This window comes from Cinclus cinclus, chromosome 1, assembly GCF_963662255.1.
Source record: "Cinclus cinclus chromosome 1, bCinCin1.1, whole genome shotgun sequence".
Lineage (NCBI taxonomy): Eukaryota > Metazoa > Chordata > Aves > Passeriformes > Cinclidae > Cinclus > Cinclus cinclus.
Window position 1 is genome coordinate 150,331,994 of NC_085046.1, and position 26,042 is coordinate 150,358,035.

The following is a 26,042-nucleotide window of genomic DNA, read 5'->3' on the forward strand; positions in this document are numbered from 1 at the left end:
AGCTCAGGTTTGTGAAGTGCAGCCTCAAGAAGGAAAAGAGAGGTCATAAGGGAGGATAAGGTGGGGAGGTGGAGAACATGGATGGTGCTCCCCATGTCCCTGAGTCATGTAGATGGTGCAAGAGGTCCAGCCTGACTCCAGACAACACCAGGCTGAACTGGTTGTGTGCTCTCCTTCCTTGGAGGGTCAGGGAAGGCTGGGTTGCATCATCTGGACCTGCAATGGCAACAGGGTTTGGTGAAGAAGCAGAAGTGGGAGGTTGTGGGATTCAGAAACACATGGGGAAAAAAAGAAATCTGAGTGTGACATTTTGCCTCTTCCACTTAGCAGGCAGCCTGCTCTGTTCCTCCCTTTCCCAAAATGCACCTGGCACAGCTTTTCTGGCAGGCTCCAAACAACAGGACACAGCTCCTCAGGTCATTCCCATGGCAGATGACAAAGGCTGGGAAGGACAGGAGTAGCCCAAATCTACCATGTGTGGATGAACTACCAGGTGATCAAGGCTGGCTTCAAGGAAAGGTTGGAGGGAGCCTGGAGCACCATGAGGTAATGAGAGACACCCCTGCCCACAGCTGGGGCTGGAATGAGATTATTTTTAAGATCCCTTCCAAACCAAACCACTCCATGGTTATGTGCCGTCCAACTCAGCAGCTGTGATGTTCACCAGGAGCCTTCTTGTTGATGGAACCTGAGTCCTTTGGGTCTGCAGCCAACAGGGAACCAAAGCTATTTTGTCACATTCCCTCTGCTTCCAAGATCCTAAGGGATATATCAGCCCCATAAGCTTGGAGCAACATCAAACAGCTTGGAGTCAACCTCCATGATTCACACACCCAGCAAAATCCCTGATGGAAAGGCCAGATCTAGATTCTGTCATCAAACAGGGCACCAGCCCAGCCCCAATGCCACGCAAGCCATCAGGCCACCCACATGGCTTGGGCACACCCCAACCTGGACAGTGCCCTGGCATGGGGCTTCTCCTTGGAAGCCACTTGGATGTAACCACCCAATTTTTTGGAGGAAAGGGAGTTATGGATGTGAATCATCCTCCTTGGAGCCAGGGACAAGGTTTGTTGTTTGGTAGTGGCATCTCCAGAGCCAGGAATGGAAATGTTGGAGACCTGAGGGGAAAAGGGCAATGAAGAGGGTGGTAGGGAATAGGAAGGAAAGAAGAAAAGAGAGGGGAAAAAAATCCAGCATTCTCTTGGAATTTCCCAGAAATAATTAATCCCAGTCCCCCTCAAGGAGGGGACCACAGGCTGCAACCACATTTGGGAAGAAATAACCCCTGACAAATCCCACATCTGCTATTGTTTTGTCACTGAAAGTGGGAATTTCCCGCTCTCCAAGTCCAACCCTCCTGATCCTGTTTCATAACACGAGGAGTCAACATGCAGGAGCTAAAATGGGATCATCCCCTGCACCACATGATCCCACAGGCCCTGACAAGTTCTGAGTCCTCTTTGTAAATCTTGGCCTGTGATAGGAATCTCTACCATGCCAGGACAAATATTGACAAAAAGACAACCAAAAGCTTTGCCACAGAATATTTTGGCCAAGGTTTGAGGAAGACAAGTAGGAGGCAGATGCCATATTTGTCTTCACAACACCTCTGTGAGCACTGTGGGGATTCTGTGTTTATTTTTTGAGTGTTTTTAAATTGAACTTTAAGATCCAGTGGTGTAGGGAGCTGTCACTGAAACCTGCCAGGCCAGTGTGAAACGGCTGTTTTGAGGTGGCATTTTGAGGGCATCCCCAGGTGTCTGCAGCTTCAGTCTGCAGCATTTTAGGTCATCTTCCACAAGAATCAACATTTCCCATGTCTGCCCATTTAATGTGCTTTGGGTTCTTGACTCATCTCTTCCATAACGGGTGCTCCAGGCATGGAAGTGATCCTCTGCACTGGAGCCAAGCACTGGAATTTCCAAGGCTGGGTGAAACTTGGGAATCAAATGAGATAAATAATTTTAATTTTATCTGTGGAAAATGTGGGATGAGCTCCACAGAAAATCTGTCTGTTTTTCATGGGATCACAGAATTGTTTGGATTGGAAGGAAACTTAAAGATCATTGAATTCCAGCTCCCTGCCATGGGCAGGGATGACTTCCACTATCCCAGGCTCCTCCAAGCCCCATCCAGTCTGGCCTTGGACACTTCCAGAGGTGGAGCAGACACAACTTCTCTGGGAAACCTGGGCCAGGGCTTCACCACCCTCCCAGGGAAGAATTCTTTCCCAATATCCCATCTAAATCCACCCTTTTCTGGTTTTAATCCATTCCCCCTCACCCTATCATATTCTTAATTTATTTTAACTTCTCCAAGTCGGTTTTTTCACAAGAAGATCCCAACTGAGAGCAGAAAAACTCAACAAGAGTGGAAAAAATTCAGCCCACGTGTAGGAAGATCCGGATGCTCCGGTTTCTCTCCTGCCCTGCTCCTGCTGCCACAGCCGGGCACGGCATCAAAATCCTGGCTGGGTGGTGAGAACGAGAGCTTGGGCTGGTCCTTATTACGTCCAGAAACTTGTCACACCTCATGTAATGACCCTGCTGAAACCTCCTCAGCCATGGCCAGGGACAGCAAGGCTGTCCTCAGGGAGAGCCCACACTGGTGGGAGCCAAGAAAAATCCTGTCTGAAACCATCCCAACCCCATGGGTGTGGCCACCATGGCACAGAAACAAACAGTTCTATCTGAGAACTCAGTTTTGTTCTTCACTGAAGAAGAAGAGCTGATGGGCATTTTGCCAGGAGGGTTGGCTGAAAGTTCAAGGTTGTGTTGTTGTTTGGGTTTTGTTTTTTTTTTTAATTATTATTTTTTTTTGGGAGCCGGGCAATGGTTTTGTCAGGGTGGGACAGAAGGAGGGAAAGGAATTAGTGTGGCTTAGGTGCATTCCTGCACATTTCAGCTGGGGTTTGGCTTCTTCCCACCATCCCTGGGGTTTGGTGAGGGCAGCTCAAGAACCAGAACTAAATCCATGCACTGGCACAGCATCCCCTCTGAGCCCAGCTGACAAACAAGGGCTTGGAAACCTCATGGATGGCAGCCTGGGAGGGGCATGGGAATCAAAATCCACCCACATGATCCAGGGAGCAACAGAAGGATTGAAAATCCACCCTGGTTGTGCAGGCACCACCTGCTTGCCAAGGAAAGGGCACGGTAGGAACAACTCACTCCATCTTGATCGTGTCCCAGGCTTTGACTCATTCCCAAATTATTAAACTGTCGGGAAAAGAACAACCAGGTCTTGAGGGGACTTTAAAATGTTTCAGCAAAGAATTCCAGAGCCTTCAAGTCGAGTTTGAGCCAGGAGCGGCATTCCCAAAGTCAGAGCCATGGAGAGTGATGGTTTTGGTTCCTCAGCCTCCCTCCAGCTTTGCTTTGCAGCCCAATTACTACTCAAGGAGCAGGGGAGGAGGAATGAAAGATGATCTCCAGTGGAAACAAAGGTCCATGAAAATTTCCAGAAACATCCTTCCATTTCTGGAACAACATTCTGGAATGCCATTTCTTGGCATCAGGCCCCAGTTTTGCTCTCCCCACATGGAAGAAAATCCACTTGCCTTCAAGCTGAAAGGGAGATGGGATGAAGGAAGTGCCAATAGAAACGAATTTGGAATTGGCTTAGCACCTGGAGGCCAAAAGCTCTGCCCTTTTTCCCTGGGAATGGCTTTCACAGTGGCATCCTGGGAATCTCCTCCACAGCACCAAGCAGTGCCTCTGGTGGCACTTCCAGAGCTAAACTCCAGCCATGACATCCCCTCTGTCCTCACTGCCACATGGTCCTGATGGTGGGATGGCTCCTGCCCACCCCATCTGATCCATCTCATTCCCCTAGGAAAGAGTGGCCAGAGAAGAGGAGGCTGCCCCACACCATCCAGGCAATCCTCAGGAATCCTCAGAAATTGCTTCCTTTGGGTTTCTCAGCCACTTGGGGATCCTGAACAGTTCACAAAGTACTCTGATAATGAAGAATCAACTTCCACACCAGTAAATCAGTCAAATACTTGGCATTTTCCCACCATCAACATTCCCATGCCAAGAAACTCCTCCCAGTCCACGCCCAGGAGACAAAGTTGGACGTTTTGGGGATGGGAAGGGTGCCACAAGCATGCCATGCCACGTGTCCTTGCAGCTGGGGGACATCCCCTGCCCTGTGCTGTTTACCTGCCTGGATAGAGCCTCTCCCTGTAGGATTTAACCTCGGGATCTTTCACGTTTGATTATTCCCATTCCTGCCAAATTTAGGGTGGAGTATTTGGGGTGGAAGGTGACACGATCTGTGGGGACACTGATGGGACAGTCTCCAACCCAGCTGCCTCCTGCTGCAGAGAAGAGGAAAAACCATTTCAGGAATGCCTGGGAGATGTGGAACACCACTCCTGCTGGTCTCCTTGGAAGCAGGACTGCATCCAGGGGAAGCTCTGTGTTTCTGCCACCACCTGGGAGTATTTTGGGGAGTGAAATGTGTTTAAATGTGGAAAACCACCAGGCTTTGCTTCCTCTGAACCCGTCAGCCCCCGAGCAGGTAGCAAACCTCAGGAAGAGCATCTGTCTGCAGATAATCCAACCCTGCAGCAAGGACCGTGTGTCCAGGAAAAGCTTTGAATTATAATCATAAGAATAAGATTAACATTTTTTTTACTAAAAGAGGAGAGATTTGGATCAGATATTGTGAAGAAATTTCTCACTATGAAGGTGGTGAGGCCCTGGAATGGAATTCCCAGAGAGGCTGTGGCTTCCTCATCCCTTGAAGTGTTCAAGGCCAGGTTGGATGGGGTCTGGAGAAGCCTGGGATAGTTGAAGGTGTCCCTGCCCATGGCAGGGAATAGAAAGGGATGAGTTTTAAGGTCCCTTCCAATTCAAACCATTCTGGGATTCCCTGGGGTTTTTCTGCTGTAGGGAGGGAGTAAAGCACCACCTCCCTTACTCCCTGCTGACAATCCACCTGGGAGCTGGCTGATGAGCAGACAAGCCAGTTTCCCAATTTTCCAGTGTGGAGCTGATCCCTGAGCTCCTCCTTGCTGTCCCGTGTGCTGTGGCAGACCTGTGACAGTGCTGGGGAGTGGGCAGCTGCTGGAGGGGGAAGCAGATCAATGGAGCTTTCCCAGGTTTAATGAGGACACAGGGCTCTGCATCCCATCCTGGAACCCGCCTCACTCCAGGGACCAAATCCTGGTCTCAGAGCTCCTCTGTTTATACCATCAGGACCCTCCAAGTTGAACAAGGGGTCCTTGATCCCACCAGACCTGCTGGGCAACCTCAACCCATGTGAGACCTGTCACCCTGTGACCAAATCAGGCAGTGGCCAAGTGGCCCTGAGCAATGGCCACACCCTCATCTTCGCCTCTTTGTCTCTACTGAGCTCCTTTGTGAAGGGGAGGAGGGCTGGGATGTCTTTCTGCACTGTTTGCAGGCCTGGTTCCTAAGAGAACTCCCAACAAAAGCTTTCCAGTGAGTCAAGGAACAGCATTTCTGGAGGAGGGAGCGACGTGGGAGCAGCCCCAGCCTTGACACAACAGGTTGTGGGAAGGAGGAGTGTTCCCAGCAGTTGGAGCAGCATGGAGCTGCCCACTGTGGGTGGGAACCTGACCCTCCTGATCCTGCTCTAAGGTCATCCCTGGATGAAACATTCCCAAGGGACTGAGATCCAAAGAGTCCTAAGGTCACCTGGAGTTATCTCCATTTTTATCACATGAGTCAGACACCGAGTGACTCTTCCAGAGGTCAGACACAGGGACCTGGTGGAAAAGCTTGGTTTGAAGTCCCACCTGGACCACCCTCTCCCAAAAAAAACTGGGAGAACTTCTTCCCTGCTCCACTTCCCTGGAATTGCTGAAGGAATCAGGTTGAAGACAGAGTGAAAGCTCAGAGAAGTGGAATTTCCATTCTTAGTCAAAGTGCTGGCCCGATGTTTCGGCTGCAACCATTCCTGGAGGGAGCCAGTGGAATTTCAAGTGGCAGGAAGCTGCACTAGGAGTCACTGGAAAGAGGGAATGCATAGGAAAATCAGGAATAGTCACCCAGAATGGGGCAAAAAGGCGCAGCCCCATCCAATCTGATTCCCTCTACTCCCAAAACTCCATGGGTGACATGAAGAAAATAAAGTTCCCTTCATGCTGTCAGGCCCATCTCAACAATCTTGGGGATCCCCAAGAGTGGGACAGTGGGTCACACCCCTTTCCAAGATGCCCAAGCTCTGGATTAAAACTTTGCAGGGCTTTGGGATTCGGATGGAAACGCCCCCTGTTCTAGCACAGGGTGCTCCAGAATTATCCCGGAGTTGAAAACAAGGCACATCCCAGACTACCGATGGCGTGGGAGCGAGCAGTCACTGGAGAATGGCCAGGACCTGCTGTCGGCTCGCTTGGAATCAGCAGGATGGACCCACAGCCTGGATGGATCCATCCCTGGGCTGCTTCCAGCCCAGCCGGCTCATCCCTCACAAGGTTGCTCGCTTTTTGTTCCCTGGAAATTGCTCCAGGACCAGCGGCTCTCCATGGGCTGGTGGCATTCCATGGCCCGGGACAGAGCCAGCAGCTCCCTCTCGTGGGCTTTGTCTGGCTCTTCATGCTGGAAAGCAGCCAGAATTTCCTCAGAGAGTGTTTTGGTTTTTTTTTTTTTAATTATTATGTCTCCCCCTCCCGAAATTCAGAATATTTATTAGTGCCCCAGACATGGAAATTTTATGGAAAAGTGCCAACTTTCATCAAGTTCCACCTCGAAGGGGAGTGGGCTTTTTATAGTTTTGCCACCTTTTCTTTTTTTAATTGTTTTTGTTTTCCTCACTCAGTCTGGGATTCAAAACCACTCATTTAGGCATGGAAAGAGTTGATCCTTTGGATTCATTTGCCCAGGGCCTCTGGAATGATTTGGGGGTCCCCATGGAGCCATTCAGGTGCTGTCCTGGCAGACATAGGCTGAGGCACCCAGCATTTAGATAAGGCCAGGACACGAATCCCCAAAAGTTATTTCAGTTTGGAATGCTGGAAATCCAGTGTGTTTCATGATGCCAAATGTTTAAAAAAAGGAGAATTAAAAATTTTAAGGACCCTTTTTTGTTTGTTTGTTTGTTTGTTTGTTTTGGGGGGGAGGGTTGTTTCACTCCATCTTGACCCCAAACAGCTCCAGAGATTTCAGCTTCCACCTTTTTGTTTGGAAAACTCCCCGTTTCCCCAGAAAAGCTGGAATTTCCCCCAAAGCTGTATTTCCTGCACCTTTTCCACCCAAACTCCCAGCAGGAAAGTGTCACGAGCTCAGGGATGCATTTGTCCATCCCTGGTACCTGCTGGGAGCAGCTGGTCACTTCTCCCCTCTCCATATTCCCTGTTTTTGTGATCCAGCCCGTCACTCCAGAACCCCAGTGATGCTGGTCACCCCTCAAACCAATCAAACCCGTTCCCTGAACCCTACAAAGAGTTAGGAAACAGCTCTGGGGTTGCTGTGCCTCGGGGAGGAGGTTTGGGGTTTTCCTGCCTGGCCCAACACTCATCTCTCGGTGGGGGTGGCAGGGGGACAGTGGGGTGGCCACTGGTCACATGTCCCCATCTGATGTCCCCTCTTCCATGAATCCCTGCCTTGGGAATTCCTCTTTTTCAAGGTTTGATGGCTCTATCCCGTTCCCCACTCCCTCCCAGCACTCCTCAGCCTCACCCACACACATGGATTGGCACAGAGATAAATTTCTCCATAGGATTTAGGTGTTGGTGGCTCTGATAGCAGAGATGAAGGGTGACAACTGTCCTGGACCTGAAGGAACCACGTCACAGCTCCAACCAACGCATCCCTGAGGTGTTTAAACTGATTATTATCCACAGCCAGGCATTTATTATTCCTTTTGGAGTTGTTGTTCCATCTCAATTCCACGTGATCATGCCAGCTCCAGCTGCTAAAAGGGCTCTGTGTTTGTTTCATGCTACCTCTTCCAGTGCCATGCTCAGGGAATTTTTCCTCCAAGGAGCTTTTTCCATGCCTTGGAGGACAATATCTCCCCCTTCCCTCTGTCACCATGTTGAACAGGTTGGGTATTCCCTCCCCAGATTCCTGCAATAACACCAGGATCAGCCCCTGGAGCACCCTCAACTCTGTCCAAGTCTTTGGATGGGGTCAGAGAAGCTCAGAGCAGTCTGGAATAAGGAGGAAAAGTTTTGAACAACCCTTTTTTTGTTTAGGATCCTCCAAACACCTTCCCAATCCAAGGGGTGGGTGTTGCCTTGCACGACACATCTCAGGATAATTTTCTGGGCAGCCTCATCCGTGTATTAATGATTCCCATCTCTCCGTGGTCCCAACTGGCCCTAATTCCTGGTCAAAATTATGGGTTGGGATCACACCCACCTTTCCTTCCTGCACATCTCAGATGTCTTGGAGAGGAATAATTACCACCAGGGTTGATTGGCAGTGCAGGAGGAGGGATTTCCATATCCTTGAGCTGCTTTGGTAATTACAGGATCATGGAATGGGTTGGGTTGGGTTGAGTTGGAAGGGACCTTCAAGATCATCAAGTGCCAACCCCTGCCATGGACAGGGACACCTTCCACGGTCCCAGGTTGCTCCAACCCCCATCCAACCTGGCCTTGGACACTTCCAAGGATGGGGCAGCCACAGCTTCCCTAGAAAATCTATTCCAGTGCTTCACGCCCTTTCCAATAAAGATTTTCTTTCCAATATCCCATCTAAACATCCTCTCTTTATTTTTTATATTATAAAAAAATAATCCTTTGCTCTTCAACCATGCCCAGGATGATTTATTTTCCCTTTCTATTATCTATGGATACAAGGAAGTTTTTCTGCAGCAAAGGCACAGCAAATCAAGCAAAAAACCCAGACAGTTTTGCTTTAAAGCAGCAAAAAAAATTCCCGACTGTGTTTTCCTGCAGGCTGGGAGAGCCTCTGTCTCCACGACTGCAGGAAGAATAAATCCAACCCAATAAAATATTAATTATTAGAGTCTGTCCAACTGGGATTCCTCAGTGCTTTCACAGAGTGGAAAAATTCTGGCACGCAGCAGAAAAAAACCACACAAATCCCTTTCTGTTTTTGTTGTTGTTTGTTGTTTTTATGAGGAAATATTGTGTGATGAGTAAATTAAGAGTTTTGGGCTGAGGGGAAGGGAGGGGGCTTTAGGGTGGGAAATAAAAATTCCTGAAGAGGGTTAGGAAGAGATTGTAAATAAAAGGAAGAGGTTCCTTCGCATGATAGGAGGGGAGAAGGAAAGCAGGAGTTGATTAATAAAAGAGACACACCGCTGAAAATTCCCTGTTCTGCAGAACTTGGGAAGAAATCCTGCAGCCTGAGCAGCCCCAGGCTCCAGCCTGAGGCAGCCCTGCTCAGCACAGCTCAAAGCCCCTTTTGTCCCTGTTGTTTACCAGGCTTGGGTTGGAAGCACAACACAGAGCATCATCCCTTGGCTGAGGAATGTTTTGCAGATTTGGGAGCTTTGACTGCAGTTAAAGCATTCCCATGATTTTTCCAGAGCAAAATTCCTTCAAAAAGTGTTGTTTAGGAGAAGGGAGAGGCACTCAGAGCACACATATGGCAATGAAAAACCTCTGTTGTCTTGTCATTGTTTAGTTTTCCAGCCCCTTTTTACACTCATTTCTCTGCATCCTCTGGAAACATCTCTATCAAATATTTGGCCTCTCTGGAATCTCTGTTTTCCCTATAAACCTCTCCAAGTTTCCTCAACAGCTCAGCCCAAATGCTGGAAATGCTTTTCATGAGGGGAAGTGAGGAGGCACCAATTTCTTCCCTCTGGTGCCTGGGACACAAATGGAGATGTGTCAGGGAAAGTCAAGCTGGATTTTAGGAAAAGGTTCTTCATCCAGAGGGTCTTTGAACTCTGGAACTCCTCAGGGAAGTGGTCAGAGCACCAAACCTGACAGAGTTCCAGGAGTGCTTGGGAAAAACTCTCAGGCACAGGGTGGGATTGTTGGGGTTGTCCTGTGCAGGACCAGGAGTTGGACTTTGATGATCTTTGTGGATCCCTTCCAGCTCAGGATATTCCATGATTACCCTGCTGTTGCTTTGGATGATATCTGAGGAAAAAGTGAACTAATGGATTGCTGGAAGACACAATTCCAAGCAGTAGGAATTGTGAATCCAGGGAGCTGCTGGCCCTGGGTGAGGTCGCGTGACTCCAACAAGAGCAAAGCAAGGTGAAGGAAGGGATTCCCAGGGATGCTGGAAGTATAGGTGGGGACAGATGTGCAGATAAGAGGAGTTGTTACTTTTGCCCAGATGATTCCACTCTGTGGCCCCAACTTCACCCAAAATAGGATAAAATTCCATGAGAAACCTCTCTGGACATTCTGGAAGTGCAGAAGGAGCATCTCCCTCCCAAAGCTGTAGGACAGAGCATGAAAAGACAGACATTGAGGGGGCTGGAGAGTGTCCAGATGACAGGAACTGAGCTGGGGAAGGGTCTGGAGCACCAGGAGCAGCTGAGGGAGCTGGGACCTAGAGAAAAGGGTGCTCAGGGGAACCTTCTGCCTCTCCAAAACTCCCTGGAAAGAGGGTGCAGCCAGGGGTGGGTCAGGCTCTGCTCCCAGGGAACAAAGGACAGGATGAGAGGAAACAGCCTCAAGTTGTACCAGGGAAGGTTCAGGTTGGACATCAGGGAGAATTTCTTCACAGAAAGGGTGGTCAGGCATTGGAAGGGGCTGCCCAGGGTGGTGATAGAGTCCCCAGCCCCAGAGACATCCAAGGAAAACCTGGATGTGGCGCTCAGAGCTCTGGTGGGGATGCTAGAGCTCAGGGTTGAGAAGAAAATGAAAAGAAGGTTGGGAGACACCACAGGACAAGACAATGATAACAATACTTTATCTATTCCTCATTTGGTGTCCACACCCTCCTGGGGGAATCTGGCCAAGCTCTTCAGTCCTTCAGGATCCATTTTCTGCCAGCACCACTGGGCAGCTGGAGAAGGCCATGGAATGGGACTCCCTAGCTCCTCATGGACGAGCCAGCCGGGGCCCTGGGCACGCACTCAGGTTGCACAGGAAGCTTTGGCAGCAGTAGGAGGTGTAGGTGGCCAGGCCCAGGAGGAAGTTGTGGTGTGGGCAGGTGCTGGAGCACTTCTTGGTGATCCTCTTCCAAAGGGACAAAAAGCCTGGCCCAAAGAAGGGAGAGAGTGGGATTAGCAACGGGGTTTGTTGAGCCATCCTTGTGCAGGATGCAGTTGGGTTGATGAGTCCCTTTGTCCTCCCACAGACACAGACATCAGCATGAGACCCATCCTGGTCCCACCACAGCCCAGGAATTGTTGGTGACCTCCTACTCAAGGAATTCCATATCCATGCTGGGTATCCAGCACTTCCCAGCATGGATCCTCATATCAAGAGTTTTTCAGGTGTACAGTGGCAACATTCATTCCTGGATTTAAATCACATTTCCAGGCTTCTCCGTTTGGGGGAAGTAATTCTGTTTCCTCTATATCTGGCTTGGATCAGAAATAGTGTGGCCAGAAGGACCAGGGAAGTGATTTTCCCCCTTTCCTGTCACTGGTGAGGGCACACCTCAAATCTTGGGATCAGTTTTTGGACCCTCACAGCAACAAAGAAATTGAGGAGCTGGACCATGTCCAGAGAAGGGAATGGAGCTAAGGAAGGGTCTGGAGCACGAAGAGCAGCTGAGGGAGCTGGGAAAGGGGCTCAGCCTGGAGAAAAGGAGGCTCAGGGGGAACCTTCTGGCTCTGTACAACTCCCTGAGGGTGCAACCAATTTGGGTTCAGGCTCTGCTCCCAGGGAACAAGGAATCAAGGTTCAAATGTATTTATTCTCCCTCTGAAGGATCCTTCTTTTTCTCTCAATGTCCCCTGATTTTCCATGCAGGAATAAAACAACAGCTGAAGAGGAAAATCTCAGTGTGTGTGATGGGGAGGAGAATTCCAAACCTTCAGCACTGCCAGGCTGTGTTAGGGAAGGGTTCCACCTCCCACTTGTGCTTCCCAAAAATCCCTCACCCCATCACAGATTCAGCCCAGACTTCCAATCCCATTCCCAAGTCCCCACGAGGGGATCCAGAGCCAGCACCTACCAATTCCTACGGAGGCCACGTTGGTGACACAGTACTCATCCTTGTCCGAGCACTTCTCCGCCTTCAGGCAGCTCCAGTTGCTTTGTTCCCAGTTGCAGGTGTAGCAGTACAGGGCATTTGCTGCAAGAAGAGACACAAAACTGGGAAGAGGGAGATGGAACCATCCTGGATTGTGCCAGCAATAGTGAGGCCAGCAGGACCAGGGCAGGGATTGTCCCTCTGTGCTGGGCACTGGTGAGGCCACACCTCAAATCCTGTGTCCAGTTTTGTCCCCTCATGACAAGAAAGACATTGTGGGGCTGGAGCGTGTCCAGAGAAGGGAACAGAGCTGGAGAAGGGTCTGGAGCACCAGGAGTGGCTGAGGGAGCTGGGAATTGGCTCAGCCTGGAGAAAAGGAGGCTCCAGAGGGAGCCTTCTGGCTTTCCAAAACTCCCTGAAACAAGTGACAGGATAATAGCAAACAGCCTCAAACTGTACCAGGGGAGGTTCAGGTTGGACATCAGAAGGAATTTCTTCATGGAAAGGGTGGTCAGGCATCAGAAGGGGTTGCCCAGGGAGGTAGAATGGAGTCCCCATCCCTGGAGGTGTCCAAGGAATGCCTGGACATAGCACTCAGAGCTCTGGTGGTGATCAGAGGTTGGACTTGAGGATCCTGGAGGCCTTTTCCAGCCTAAATGATTCTGGGATTCTGTGCAATGCCAGCAGCAAAAATTATCCCCTACTTTTCATGGAATCTCAAATACACAAGGTGCAGGTTTGATAAATGCCATGGAGCTGAAAGACCCAATCCACTCTTCCAGTGCCACATCCAGCCTGGCCCTGGACACTTCCAGGGATGGGGCAGCCACAGCTTCTCTGGGTAACCTGTGCCAGGGCCTCACCACCCCCACAGGGAAGAATTTTTCCCATATATCCAACCTAAATTTCCCCTGCTTCAATTTGATAGGCCAAGGGCACCAAGTTTGAGGTGATGCTTGGAGCAGGGAAGGGCAGGGACTCCTGAAAGAGTTTCCAAGGATGTCCCAACGCACCTGGAATCACTTTTTATGCTTGCTGGGGACTATTAACCTGCAGCCTAATTAGGCAGAAAGCACTGGCAGATGAAGAGGGTTAACTGGGACCTCCACAGCTTAGAAAAGTCAGATTCCCAGGTCTTTGTCTTTGGATGAGTTATCAATGCCCCCAGAAAAGAAATCCAGAACCTGGTTTAAAGGACAAAGAAGATGAGGAGAAGGATTTTTTACTCTTTGCTGTGAGAATCTAGCCCTAAGACACATGCAGTGAATGCTTAATTTTTACTGCCTGGATAATCCAACATGGATTAGGCCAAACTTCATTTTGGCACTGAGAACAACCTCCCTGTCTCCGGGGCCTTGTTAACACTTGGAAATCTGTCAGGATCACTGTTCTGGTGAGTGAACAAAGCTAAATAGCAGAAAGGTATTCTTAGGCCACAATGAGCCAGAAATAACTATTCTGAGGAATTATTTTTCTGCACCAGACGTGTGGCACAATTCCAAGAGCTGGTAAAGCCTCTCCTGCTCTCCAAAATGAGGATAAGGTTTATTGTCTCTGGTCTATAGAGGAAATAGGATCATATTCCTTTAAAAAGGCTCAGATTTAATTTACCATCTCTCCGTGAAATAAAATGCACCTTCTATAACACAATGCAAATGCCCACCACCATTAACCCGTTCAGCCCACATCCCAAATTCTCCCTAATTCCCTGACTTTGTCCCAAAATCTCTGAAGTCACAAGCTGTGGGGTCTTGGAGATGGGTAGAAACAGCTGCACAGGGCCCGATGTTGGAGGTGTGGCCCTTGTGGACCAGGAACACAGAGCATTGTGCTGTCTTCATCAAAATTTAGGAATAACCACAGCCTTGCACCACCCCGACAGAAAAACACCCTGGAAAGTCTTTCAAAGGCAGACCAGTGGGACCTGCCTCTTTTTTTCTGTCTTGTTTCCATAAAAATCCTGTAGTCAGGAAAATTTCCAGTCAAAAAAATAAACTTTTTGCACACCCAGACCGAGATTCTAAATAAAACCCCCCAAAACGAGCACTGTGTCCTTCACCTGCACCATTTCAAGTGCTGAGGAGCTCTCTTCCATGATTTCTTTCCCTGGATATGAGACGTTCCTACTTTTAAAACGCACAGACTTTATCTAGGAGCAAACCTCACCTTGAGCTGCAAATAGGACCAAAGCCAGCACCGCAAGGAGGGAGAACTTCATCTTCTCCCAGTCGTCTCCGCAGCCCAGGAAAAACACCCTCACCTGGGGACAGGGTATAAATCTTCCCTGCCTTTGGATGGAGTGATGAGGAAGCCAACGATTTGGAAAGAGTGGGCAGGGATCATGGATTAGATGAGAGGCCAGGAATGCATGTGGGTTGTTTTCTCACCTCGGCATTGCCTTCAGCCTGGGCTGCCGATTCCAGGGAATAGTGAAAGCACTCTGGGAATTCACACCATTTATTGGGATTAATCCTTTAATTCGTCTCTGGTCAGGCCAACAGTGCTGCTGATGTCTGCATGGGGGTTTTGTTCTGATCATCGCATCTGTGGCCAGGTTATTACCTATTCTCCAAGGAAAATAGGAACAAACGGCATAAATTAATGGAATTGCCTGGGTGGATTATACCACCTCCATTTCCAGAGAACTCCCAAAATCTACAGTCAGGGTAAACCAAGCATAACTTGGTTACCTACAAAGTCTTAAATCATAAAATCATCGAATGGTTTGGGTGGGAATGGACCTTAAAAACCGTCTCATTCCAACCCCCTACCAGGGACAGGGGCTGCCTCCAAGCCCCATCCAACCTGGCTTTGAACACTTCCAGCAAGGGTTAAAAATATCTTTGTCCCCTTTTCTATGAAGCATCCAGTTCAAAGTCCTGCTCAATAGCAGTGAGACAAAAATGTTCTCAGCCTTTACGATTTCTCTGCATGGAAAGGGTGGAGCTGAAGCTGACAACTTCATCCCTTCTGGGGTTTCCGTCCGACTGCCTGTTCCACTTGTGCTTCCAAGGAAAGAGTTATCAGGATGTTTAGTACTGGACATCAGCAGACATCCCTATGAATCACCAAGCCACCAAGGAGCAGAGAGGGTGAAGTAGGACGAGCCCCTTGGAGTGAAGCCACTTGGGCAGTCAGGTGTTGGCTTATCCCTTCCTTCTCCATCCTGCAGGAAAAGAGAGCAGAGACTGACACAGCCTGAGATTTAGGAGATGGAAAAGCAGAAGAGGCAGAGGGTCCAAAAACATGTGGAATAAAAATGGATGACGTGAGGGTTAAAATGATTGAGGGTCAACATGATTTTCTTGGCAGGAGCTAAGTGAGATGAGCAAAATTCCCCAAAACTGAGGAGATGCTCATCCAAGACATTCAGAGCACCCAGTGGGATCAACCACTGACCACGATGAAGGCACGGCCAGAAGAAGTTCAAAGAGACACCAAAACCCACCACATCTTCCTTTTCAAGGAAAGAAAAGCTGGGGGAAGAGCTTTTTTTTCCCTCAATTCACACATACTTTGGAGGTTTCTGATACCACCTGGCTCTGCTGACTTAAAACTGGATCAACAGGATGGGGAAGTCAGCCCTGATAACCCCAGGAGCACCAGCCATTCCTCTCCCATGGATCTACACCTGGGTGTGGAGAGAATAAACCACATCTCTTGCCCAAGAGATGAGACCGCGCCAGGCTTGGGGACTGCATCCCAGGAATGCTGGAGGTGTGTCAGTGCTGCCAGGTGTCACAAGGCAGTGACCAAAGAGAAGGACCTGTTCCAGGAAATAAGGATTGGCCAGCCTGACTCATCATGGCATCAGGGGTGACTTTTTGGGAGAGTCTGGAAGTCAGCCTGGGAAGACAAGGCTCAGCATCCTGCAGCAGTGGGAGCACCCTGGAAAAGCTCTGTCCTCTTGTTTTCACCAGTTTTGACTGGCTTTTTTGAGGAAAAAAAAAAAGGAAAAATAATTGTGTTGCTCTTCAGTATGATTTGGATTGTGGACTGCCCACCTCTAGAAGTGTTCAAAGCTGGGTTGGATGCAGCTTGGAGCAACCTGGGATAGTGGAAAATGTCCCTGCCCATGGCAGGGGGTTGAAACAAGATTCCCTCAGTTCCAAGGACTGATGACAAAAATATCTCCTGCCCAACACAGATCCAGAGAGAAATCACCAAGTCCAGGGATTCAAATCTGCTCCTCACTGACAGCCAGAAGAGGATCTCCAAGGCCATGGGAAGTGGTCCACCACAGCTCCACTGGCAGGAGTGATTTGAGGGACAAGTGGGATGATGGACAAAAGTGCATGATGGGTCAATTCCCATTTTGGAGGTTGTCGGTGGCCCACTGAACCAGATTTTTGGGAAGTTACTATCCTGGCCTTGGGGATGTGTGATGCAGGTGTGAGGTGTGGCACTGCCATGGCTGGCATTTCCTCAGGAGCCTCAGGATGGTGGATGGCCAACACATGGAAGCAGCATGACTAGAGCACGGAAGGCTTGGCTGGGTCAGGAAGAAAATCTGGGAAAAAGGTAGCCACAGTAGCCATAGGCGACAGCTATGGCAGTAAATTCAACTTTTCCAGGACCATCTCCAGCACAGGGGACAAGAGGTAGATATCAGTCTCTTGGGAATTATCCTTCCTTTGTTTTAGTCCAGATATTCCATGGAGTAATGATGGTTGGTCCATCTTAGAACCTTGCCAGGGAATGTGACAACAATTAAACCAATTAATTAAATGTTGTGGATGATGTTCCAGACCAGGGATGTTCCTAGCAACTGCTCATTTCCCTAGTTTAGGTTCATCCTTGGAGATCAGGCCCTTGCAGGCATTTCAGTCACATCCTTCAGGATGAGAACTTGATCCTGGATTTTAATCTTGGCTCTGGAACACTGCACCACACACCTATGCTGGAGCCATGGAAATGTGGCTTTGTTTGCATGACCTCTGGAGTGTTCTGGCTGTTGAATGTTCCTGGATGTAGAACAGAGACTGGAAGTCAAGGAACAGGGATCTGCTTATACCAGGTTCTTCTTAAAAATGGCCTTGGAAAAGTATCCACATAAGGAAACCCAGTGATGAGGAAGGACAGGAACATCATGGATTGGCCTCATGGGACCTTTTCCTGAAGTTTTTACCCATTCAGCTCCCCTGTGGTCAGAGGGTGACACACCTGCCTCATCCCTTCTCAGGTGACATCCCAGAAGATTCCTAGAAAATTCCATCAATCCCTCTGTTTTGCCATTCCCACCAAGTCCTAGTGCATCAGAGGTTGCAGGATGGAATTTGTTCTCAGTTCTAGGGATGTTCCAGCCCTAAATAAAACCCACTGAAGCGATTTCAGAGTCTTGCTCCCTATCCTTCATTTTTTGGTGGAGTTTTTGAAGTAGGAAGAGGCCAAATATGACACCACTTTTTGCCAGGAATGACAGCACTTTGAAGGACACATGGCCCTGGGAGAAGAGGAACTGTGTGTGTTGAGCATCTCTGGGATGAGTGAGAGCTCCATCTCCTCCCTTCCTCAACCCAGTGACAGTGAATTGTGATTTTTCCCTTCCTCTTTTCTCCATCCCTTCTCCATAAGGAGTTCTCTGTGCTGACCCTGCAAGGCTCATCCTTTGCATCCTGCCTGGTTGTGACCTCGTCAAAACCAGGACACCAAGGTGAGCTGTCACCACCATGCCCCTGACACAGACCTCAGACCCTCACAGGTTCTCAGATTCCAGGGAAACCAAGAGGAGCTTGGAGTTCATCCCAGACAGGCTTAAGTCCTTTGCACATCAGGTCATGGAAGGACTTGATCCTTGTGGCTGCTCCTGCCAATCTCCCACACTTTTACCATTCCTAGGTGCTCTCTGTGTCTATTTCCATGGGGAAGAGACACTCAGGATCAAGGACCAAGTGTGGGTAGCCCAGGGCTGGGATACACCAAGGTGTCAAAATCCTGAGAATTTGCCCTTTGGCTTCCACTCTTCCAAACAGGGCAGGGAAATGGTGCCCCAGAGCCATCCCAAATCCCTGGTTCAGGATATTACCTGATTTTAAGGTGCCTCTGGAGCTCCTATAGTGCCCAAATCCAGCTGGATCAGGATTAGGTCACAAAAAAAATTACACCTGTAATTGTGGACATTAATGGTGTGATCCAACAGCCCTTTGAGCTTCCCTGGGGCTGGAATTACTGCAGAAGAATAGAATCATATACCAATAATACACAGAGAATCCACAGACTATTCCAAGGGCTATCAAACAGCTGTCCACAGTTTTTAATTTGTAATGTGTTCCTCAACATGGCTTTGACCTGACCAAGTAGGACCATCCCTGAAAATCTCACATCCAAAATCCCATACATTGTCCAGAGAGGACACTGGAACAATACCACTGAAGCTGTAAATCTATTATTTTTCAATACTTTTTTGCCATCAACGTTCTGAAATTTCCATCTGGCTGAGACATGCAGAGAGCTGGGGCTGTGATGATCTGGATTGCATCTTCCTCCTACTCACTTCCATTTGTTTTATTCCCTGTGTAATTCCATGAACAGCCTGCTCCCAGCCACCAGCCCTGCTATGAGTCAGCTCTCCATAAAAAGAGAATAAACAATAAACATCTTGGAATTCTTTTAGTGGTAGATGTAGAGGGAATGTGTATATGAGATATTGGGAAAAAATTCTTCCCTGTGAAGATGGCGAGGCTCTGGCACAGGTTGTCCCCATAAGGTGGAATTCCTGGAAGTGTCCAAGGCCAGGATGGATGGGGCTTGGAGCAACTCTGGATAGTGGAAGGTGTCTCCACCCACAGAGGATGGAACAAGAGGAGCTTTAAGGTCTTTTCCTACCCAAACCATTCCACGATTCTGAGGAATGAGGATGGGACAAGAAGCTTCCAAGAGTACTTCAAGCCTGCAGGCCAAGTTTTTTTGGGAGCTGTGACAGTGAGGAGAAGGAAAATCAAACTCCCGTCCAGCTCTTAATATATCCCTCTCTGTTGACTTCCTAAATACCCCAGAATGGGGATTCCTGGATTTCCTTGGTGCTGCATCCAGCCAGGAGAAACCACTCCGTGAGGACCAGGACCCCAGTTTTGATTGTGCATTTGGGGACAATTCTGGAGCCTTGGGAAAGGCTTGCTCCCACTGTGCCCATGTGGATTTCTCTCCTGGGCCTCCATAGAATACCCTAAGGTGGAAATGCATCTCAAGGATTATCCAAAGATCATCCAAACCCTGCCTATTCCAGGAAAATAAAGACTAATCCTATGCAGAACAACTGGGGGAAAATCTGGATGGAGGCTGTTCCATGAATGTCAATTCCTGTTTTGTACAGAACCCATAGAACCATGGAATGGTTTACATTGGAAGGGACTTTGAATATCATCTCCATCTAATCCCATGTCATGGACAAGGACAGTTTCCACTATCCCAGGTCACTCAGGTCATCATCGAGCCTGGCCTTGGACACTCTCAGGGATCCAGGGGCTGCCACAGCTTCTCTGGGCAGCCTGTGCCAGGGCCTTATCCCATCCAATGACTCCATACCTGCCCTTCTCTGCCATCCCACATTTCCCCTCCTCAACACCTCCAAGCCAGAAGTTCCCTATTCTGCATCCTTGGATAGAGGCACAAATCCTTCATCCTGCACTGAATTAGGGCTTGGTACTGCTATTTATACAAATCTACAGCTGCTTCATACAAAGCTGAACAAAAGCAGAGCTGATTACCCAGAACCACTTGGTCAATTAGGAAAATGCTCCTGCACTCAGCCACAATCAAAAAAACCCAAAAACCAAAAAAACAAAAAAACCCAAAAAAACCCAAAGAAACAAAAAAAAAAAAAAAAAAAAAAGAAAAACACGACAGGCAGGTCAAGACAAACTCAGTCAAACAAATCTAAGAAGCCTCAATTCAGTGGTTTTAGAAACTAGAAGCATGTGACCTGGCAGTAAAATCATGGAATGGTTTGTGTTGGAAGGGGCTTTAAAGTTTCATCCCTGCCATGGGCAGGGACACTTTCCTCTAGCCCAGGGTGCTCCAGACTCTGTCTAGCCTGGCCTTGGACACTTCCAGGGATCCAAGGGGCAGCCACAACTTCTCCAGGAATTCCATTCCAGCCCCTCACGACCCTCACAGGGAAGAATTCCTCCCCAATATCCCATCTAACCCCGCCCTCTGGCATTGGGAAGCCATTCCCTGTGTCCTGTCCCTCCATCCCTTGTCCCCAGTCCCTCTCCAGTTCTCCTGGAGCCCCTTCAGGCACTGGAATGGGCTCTGAGGTTTCCTTGGAGCCTTCTCTTCTCCAGGCTGGACATTCCCAGCTCTCCCAGCTTGGCTCTGGAGCAGAGGGGCTCCAGCCCTTGGAACATCTCTGTGGCTTCCTCTGAACTTGCTCCAGCGGCTCCACATCCTTCTCAACCCAGATTTGGACACAGTGCTCCAGGTGGGTCTCACCAGAGCAGAGCTGAGGAGTATCCATAGAAAACATCAAATTAAAGGAACAAGAAAGAGCCTTGTCTTGGACTCTAAGAGGAAGACCCGAATTGAAAAATTCTCTGATCTATTTCTGGAATTTTATCTCCTGCTTTTGTCATTTTTGTGGTGTTATTTTATTTTTCCCTGCACACAGAAGGAGCCTGTGAGGATGACCCAGCACAGCCCCTTGGAGGAGCTATTTCATATGTGAGAACGTAGAGGAAAATCAAATAAATCAAATAAATACAACTTAATTTTTATCACAAAAAAGGAGTCAGGGGTTATGCAGCCTCAGTTCAGCCAGGTTTTTACTGAAAGAGCTCACACTCCAAAGCCTACCCAAGTGGCTGGAGGCAAAAATAAATGAAATATTGGCTATAGCCAATAGCCTTCCAGTAGAGTCCCACCAGCAAATGAAGATAAGTAAAATTTAAAAAAAAAAAAAAACAAACAAAACATGGGATTGCGCAAAGTTTCTGGGCTTGGAAGAGCAGCCAGAATTTCTGGGTCCAGTTTATCTCCCCTCACCACCTTCAACTCCCAGCCCCAGCAGCAACAGAATTTGGGTTTGAGGACATTTGTGTTCATTCCATGCCTGTTTTTGTCAGAAATTCAGTATTGGATCAAGGGATGGACAGGAGAGGGGGATGGAGCTGCAGATTTAAGTCCTCCAGGTGTTCCCTCTAATTAAGTGCTGTTTCCTGGAGGAATGAACTGGGGGACAGCTGAGATTGGAACAGGAGCCCCAATTAAAGCTGGTTGTGTTAATTGCCACCCCATCCTCCTCCATTTCGGCAAATCCAGCCTTGAGAACTAGAAAATAAAAAGCCTTGAGAAAGAGATGGAAGAGATTACACAAAATGGGCTCATTCAACTCCAAGTGACCCTGGTAAGGGATTGGAGACTTCCTTGTTATTCCACCCTGCCAGGAAATTTGTCTGCCTTGGTTCCAAGAGGAGAGGCAGCCTTGAAAAATTTTTTGGGAAGTAATCAGCTGTCCGTCTCCTGCAACACAGGGCACTCCCAGGGAACCTCTGGAAGTTCCTACAGTCTGGAGAAACATCACATCACTTGGAAGAGGTACTTTTTACACCAGGACAGGGGAAATGGCTTCCCACTCCCACAGAACAAGGTTAGATGGGATATTGGAAAATAATTCTTCCCTGTGAAGGTGGTGAATGGCATTCCCAGAGGAGCTGTGGCTACACCTGAAAGTGTTAAAGTCCAGGTTGGATGAGGCATGGAGCAATCTGGGATAGTGGAAGGTGTCCCTGCCCCTGGCAGGGGGTAGAATTCCATGATCTTGAAGGTCCTTTCCAACACAAACCAATCCATGATTGCTCTCCCTTCCAAGCTCACAGCAGCAGAAGGAATTTAGGAACCTTGCTGCAGCTGGGAGAGCCTTTAGGCCAAGGCTTATTCCTGAGCCAAGCCAATCAAATCATAATTGCATCTTAATCCCAGTTTGGATTAAGAATATTAACAAAGTAATTTATTTGGATTACTCCAGCCCCAGCTTGCAATGGCTCAGGAATAAAGCCTGGAGAAACCAATCACAGGACTTGGGACAACTCAGCTGAGCTTTTCCTAATTCTTTATTTTGTTTTGAGTAACAGGGGTGTCCAGCGGCCAAAAATAGGGATAGGAAGAGCCAGGCTGGACGTTATCCACTCATTCCTGCTGGGAGACCCAGGGTGTGCAGCCATCCTCACCCCCCAGCCAGGGTCAACTCTCCTTAAACCAGTACAAACCAGAGATCCTGGAGTTTCATCCTTCCTTGGAAACCTTTCCTTTACCCCTCATTCACCAGTCCTTCCATTTATCCCAGGGATCCGATTTCTCCCAAGTTGCTTTCCTTGCAGCCACTTTCCTTGGCATCAGCACTTCCAAGCACGTGGCCTGGGATAATGGCTCTGCAATCCGGGCTGATTGTCCATCCATCCGAGTCTGGCTGAGTGTGAAGGGACAGAAATCCAGGGAGCTCTTTCAGCACATGTTTTATTTATGCCAAACCACAGCCGTGCACTCTTGTCTCCCACTAAAAAAGGTTGGAAAAGGAAATGCCTCCATTCACTGAGTTCAGAGACAGCGTCTAAATCACAGCAGCCACAGCCCCAAATGTCCTTTTCCTTTCCTCTCAAGCTGACAAAACATTCCCTTGAAAGTTTCTGTTCTGTGTTTCCCATTTTTTTTCTTCCTCGTTTTTGCAACATCAGACCTCAGGGGGAGAAGTGCAGGGATGAAAAACCCTCTGGAAATCCTTCAGGTTTTTTTTTCGTCAAAACCCCACGGGGATTTCCCACCATTTACAAGTCTGCCAGCCTGCAGGGGAGTGGTTTTCCTTTCATCCCATCACTCCAGGGACTGGATGCAAGGGAGAAGCAGCAGCAAATGCTCCATCACCTCCCCTTCCCTCTCCAATTAAGATAAATCAACCAAAATTCCATCTCTCCTTAAATTTGAAGGCCCCACCCTTAAGCAGAGGAGAGAGCAGCCAAGCAGAGCTGATGAGTTCCCTTCCCCAAAGTGGCTGAGTCACCATTCCTGGAGGGATGTAAAAGACATGGAAATGTGGCACTTGGAGACATAGGCTTGTGGTGAATGCAGCAGTTAACGGCTGCACTTGATGAACCTCAAGGGCTTTTCCAACCTAAAGGATTGCATTATTTAGATCATCTGATGGGCCAGGGGAGGGGAGGAGCCCTGCCAACCTGAAACTGTGGAATGTGGCTCTGGAAAACAGGACGCTGATGAGGTTATTTCACCCATGAGGACCAATAATCTTTTGGACTCCAAGCAAGACTTTGACTCACCCCTCTGAGAGAGACGTGGGAAGGTTTGTGATGTGCACAGCTCTGGACAATGGATTTGTGTTCCTGAATCTCCAGGATGCTGATGCAGAAACAACGAGCAGGGATGGATCCCACTGGAGGTTCCAGCTGCTCAAAGAGCTACTGTGGGAAAGAGGAATTGCTTGTAGAGCCTCCTGCCATCCTTGGACTGGGGGAACCAGAGCTGAAGCACTGAATCCAACGCTGGGATCATGAGCACAAGGGTGTGGAGCCGCTGGAGCAGGATCAGAGAATGCCACAGAGATGTTCCAAGGGCTGGAGCCCCTCTGCTCCAGAGCCAAGCTGGGAGAGCTGGGAATGTCCAGCCTGGAGAAGAGAAGGCTCCAAGGAAACCTCAGAGCACCTTCCAGTGCCTGAAGGGGCTCCAGGAGAGCTGATGAGGGACTAAGGACAAGGGATGGAGGGACAGGACACAGGGAATGGCTTCCCACTGCCAGAGAGGAGGGATAGATGGGATATTGGGGAGGAATTCTTTCCTGTGAGGGAAGTGAGGCCCTGGCACAGGTTTCCCAGAGAAGTTGTGGCTGCCCCTTGGATCCCTGGAAGTGTCCAAGGCCAGGCTAGACAGAATCTGGAGCACCCTGGGCTAGAGGAAAGTGTCCCTGCCCATGGCAGGGGGTGGAATTCCATAATCTTTAGTGTCACTTCCAACCCAAACCCTTCCATGATTCTTTAAGTTCTAAGTCCCAGAATTTGGGGCTAAGTGATCCCATGGAACAGGACAAGCTGATGGGGGTTAGAATTACTGCCTGTAGCAGGTACAAGTTTGGAGCTGATGTCCAAGGATAATCTGGTTCTAGCTCCACACAAGCGACAAGCAGCTGCTACCAAGATGCATCAAAGGAAATTCCAACCAGACAAAGGGAAGGAAAAGCTTTGCCAGAGCAGTGATTCATTTCCAAACCAGTGACCCTGAGGGATGGTGGAGCAATCTCCCTCCACAGAAACACTGAAATTCAGAGAAATTTGAGAAAACCCTGATCAACCCAGCCAGAACTTGAGCCCTCCAGAGATCCTCCCAAGCCTGGATTTCTGGGAAGAGCTTGGGCAGGGGCAGCAGATACCATAACAAGACAAGAAGAACTTCTCAACACTTTCTCCCACCCTTAAGTTTATCTTCTCCAACAGCTCCTCAATCACCACTGCTATCAGCATAGGACATCCCCAGGGTGCAGGAATGGGACAAGCTTCCCAACCCTCACATGATTTTTGGGGAATTTTTAATTTGTTTGGATTTTTTTTGGGGGGGGGGGGGGTATTTGTTTTTTGGTGTTTTGGGGTTGTTTTTTGGTTTTTTTTTCTGGTTTATTAAAGCTCCATTATGTACCTAGAACAGCCCTAAGATCCAGGAACAGTGTGAGCAGTCAACTTTGTCCCTGGTAGATTTTGGGGCGAGGTCTCCTCCCACCCACAATCAAAAAATGGCTTTTTTAAAAAGCAAATTAGGCAACCAAGAAGTCACAGGGGAAGGCGTCATTTCTCGTTTTGTCACAAACCACAGCTTCCCATTCTTAAATAAAAAGAGGAAGCCATTACAATGGAAAAATGCTAAACATTTGACTTGGAGTTTTGCCAAATGCCATCATGATCTTGGGTTACCAAAAGTCATCGAACACAGGTGTTCCTCTGCCTAAAACATCATAGAAATTTGGAAAAGACCTTTAGGATCATCAAGTCTGACCACCACTAAACCATATCCTCAAGTACCATTTCCAGAGGATTTTTTGAGCACTTCCAGGGACAGAGACTTCAGAAAAACATTGGGGAAATGGAGTTGAAAGCACACCTGGAAGGGCCAAAGTGAGAAGGGGTCATCTGAGCACATCAGCATTGCTTGGAGCCACCAAATAATCTGAAGTTATTGGGACAGGGGAGGGATCCTTCCTCTCTGGGATAGGAGCATGATCTTGAGCAGTAGGAAAAGCAACTGGGCATTAGGACATGGGAAAGTCTATGGAATATTGCCAGAAACACTTGGCAGACTCCAGGAGAAACAGGGTGAGTATGGACAGGACCATTTAGGACAGCAATAGCCTATCCTTGCTGGAATTGTTCCTTCATTTTATAGAATTCCAGAATGGTTTGGGTTGAAAGGAACCTTAAAGCTCCTGCCATGGGCAGGAACACCTTCCATAATCCCAGGTCGCTCCAAGCCTCGTCCAGTCTGGCTTTGGACACTTCCAGGCAGGGAACATCCAGGACCACACATGGAATGACTTGCAAAAAGCTTCCATTCATGGATACTCAGGAGAAAAAAAAAAAAAAAAAAAAGAGAGAGGAAAAAAAAATCACTCCTGGTTTTAATGAACTTCATGATTACAACAAAAACACAACAATTTCAACATGAGAATGAATAGAAATAAACACATGGGAAGCACCAGGAGCTTTGGAATACTGAGCTCTGGATATCAGCCCTGAGGTGCCAGGTTTTGCTGCCAATGCAGAGTTTGTTCACACCTGGGATTCACTGGGATGTGGGAATTCTGCCAGAAATGTGCTGATATTAGCTCTTTTAGGGATATGGAAAGCAGCCAATTTAAGCAGCCAACACAACCAGTTTATGCTGTTGATCCCTGCCTGCTCCATTCCCAGCTGGAGTGGGAAGGATGATGCCAAAGGTGTTCATCCCAACACAGAAACAGCTCCAGGAATATCGGTCCCACTCCCCACCACACATCCCACA

At 48.6% G+C, this 26,042-nt stretch overlaps 1 protein-coding gene across 1 annotated transcript; it reads right to left on the bottom strand.

Moving 5' to 3' along the window:
• Nucleotides 1-10,951: 10,951 nt before the first annotated feature.
• Nucleotides 10,952-14,271, bottom strand: LOC134050952 (lymphocyte antigen 6E-like). The gene is made up of 3 exons (XM_062504400.1): nucleotides 14,220-14,271; nucleotides 12,036-12,155; nucleotides 10,952-11,109 (listed from the first exon to the last, which is right to left on the bottom strand). Exons 1-3 carry the CDS (start codon nucleotides 14,269-14,271, stop codon nucleotides 10,952-10,954), a joined length of 330 nt encoding a protein of 109 aa, XP_062360384.1.
• Between the last annotated feature and the right edge of the window lie 11,771 nt (nucleotides 14,272-26,042).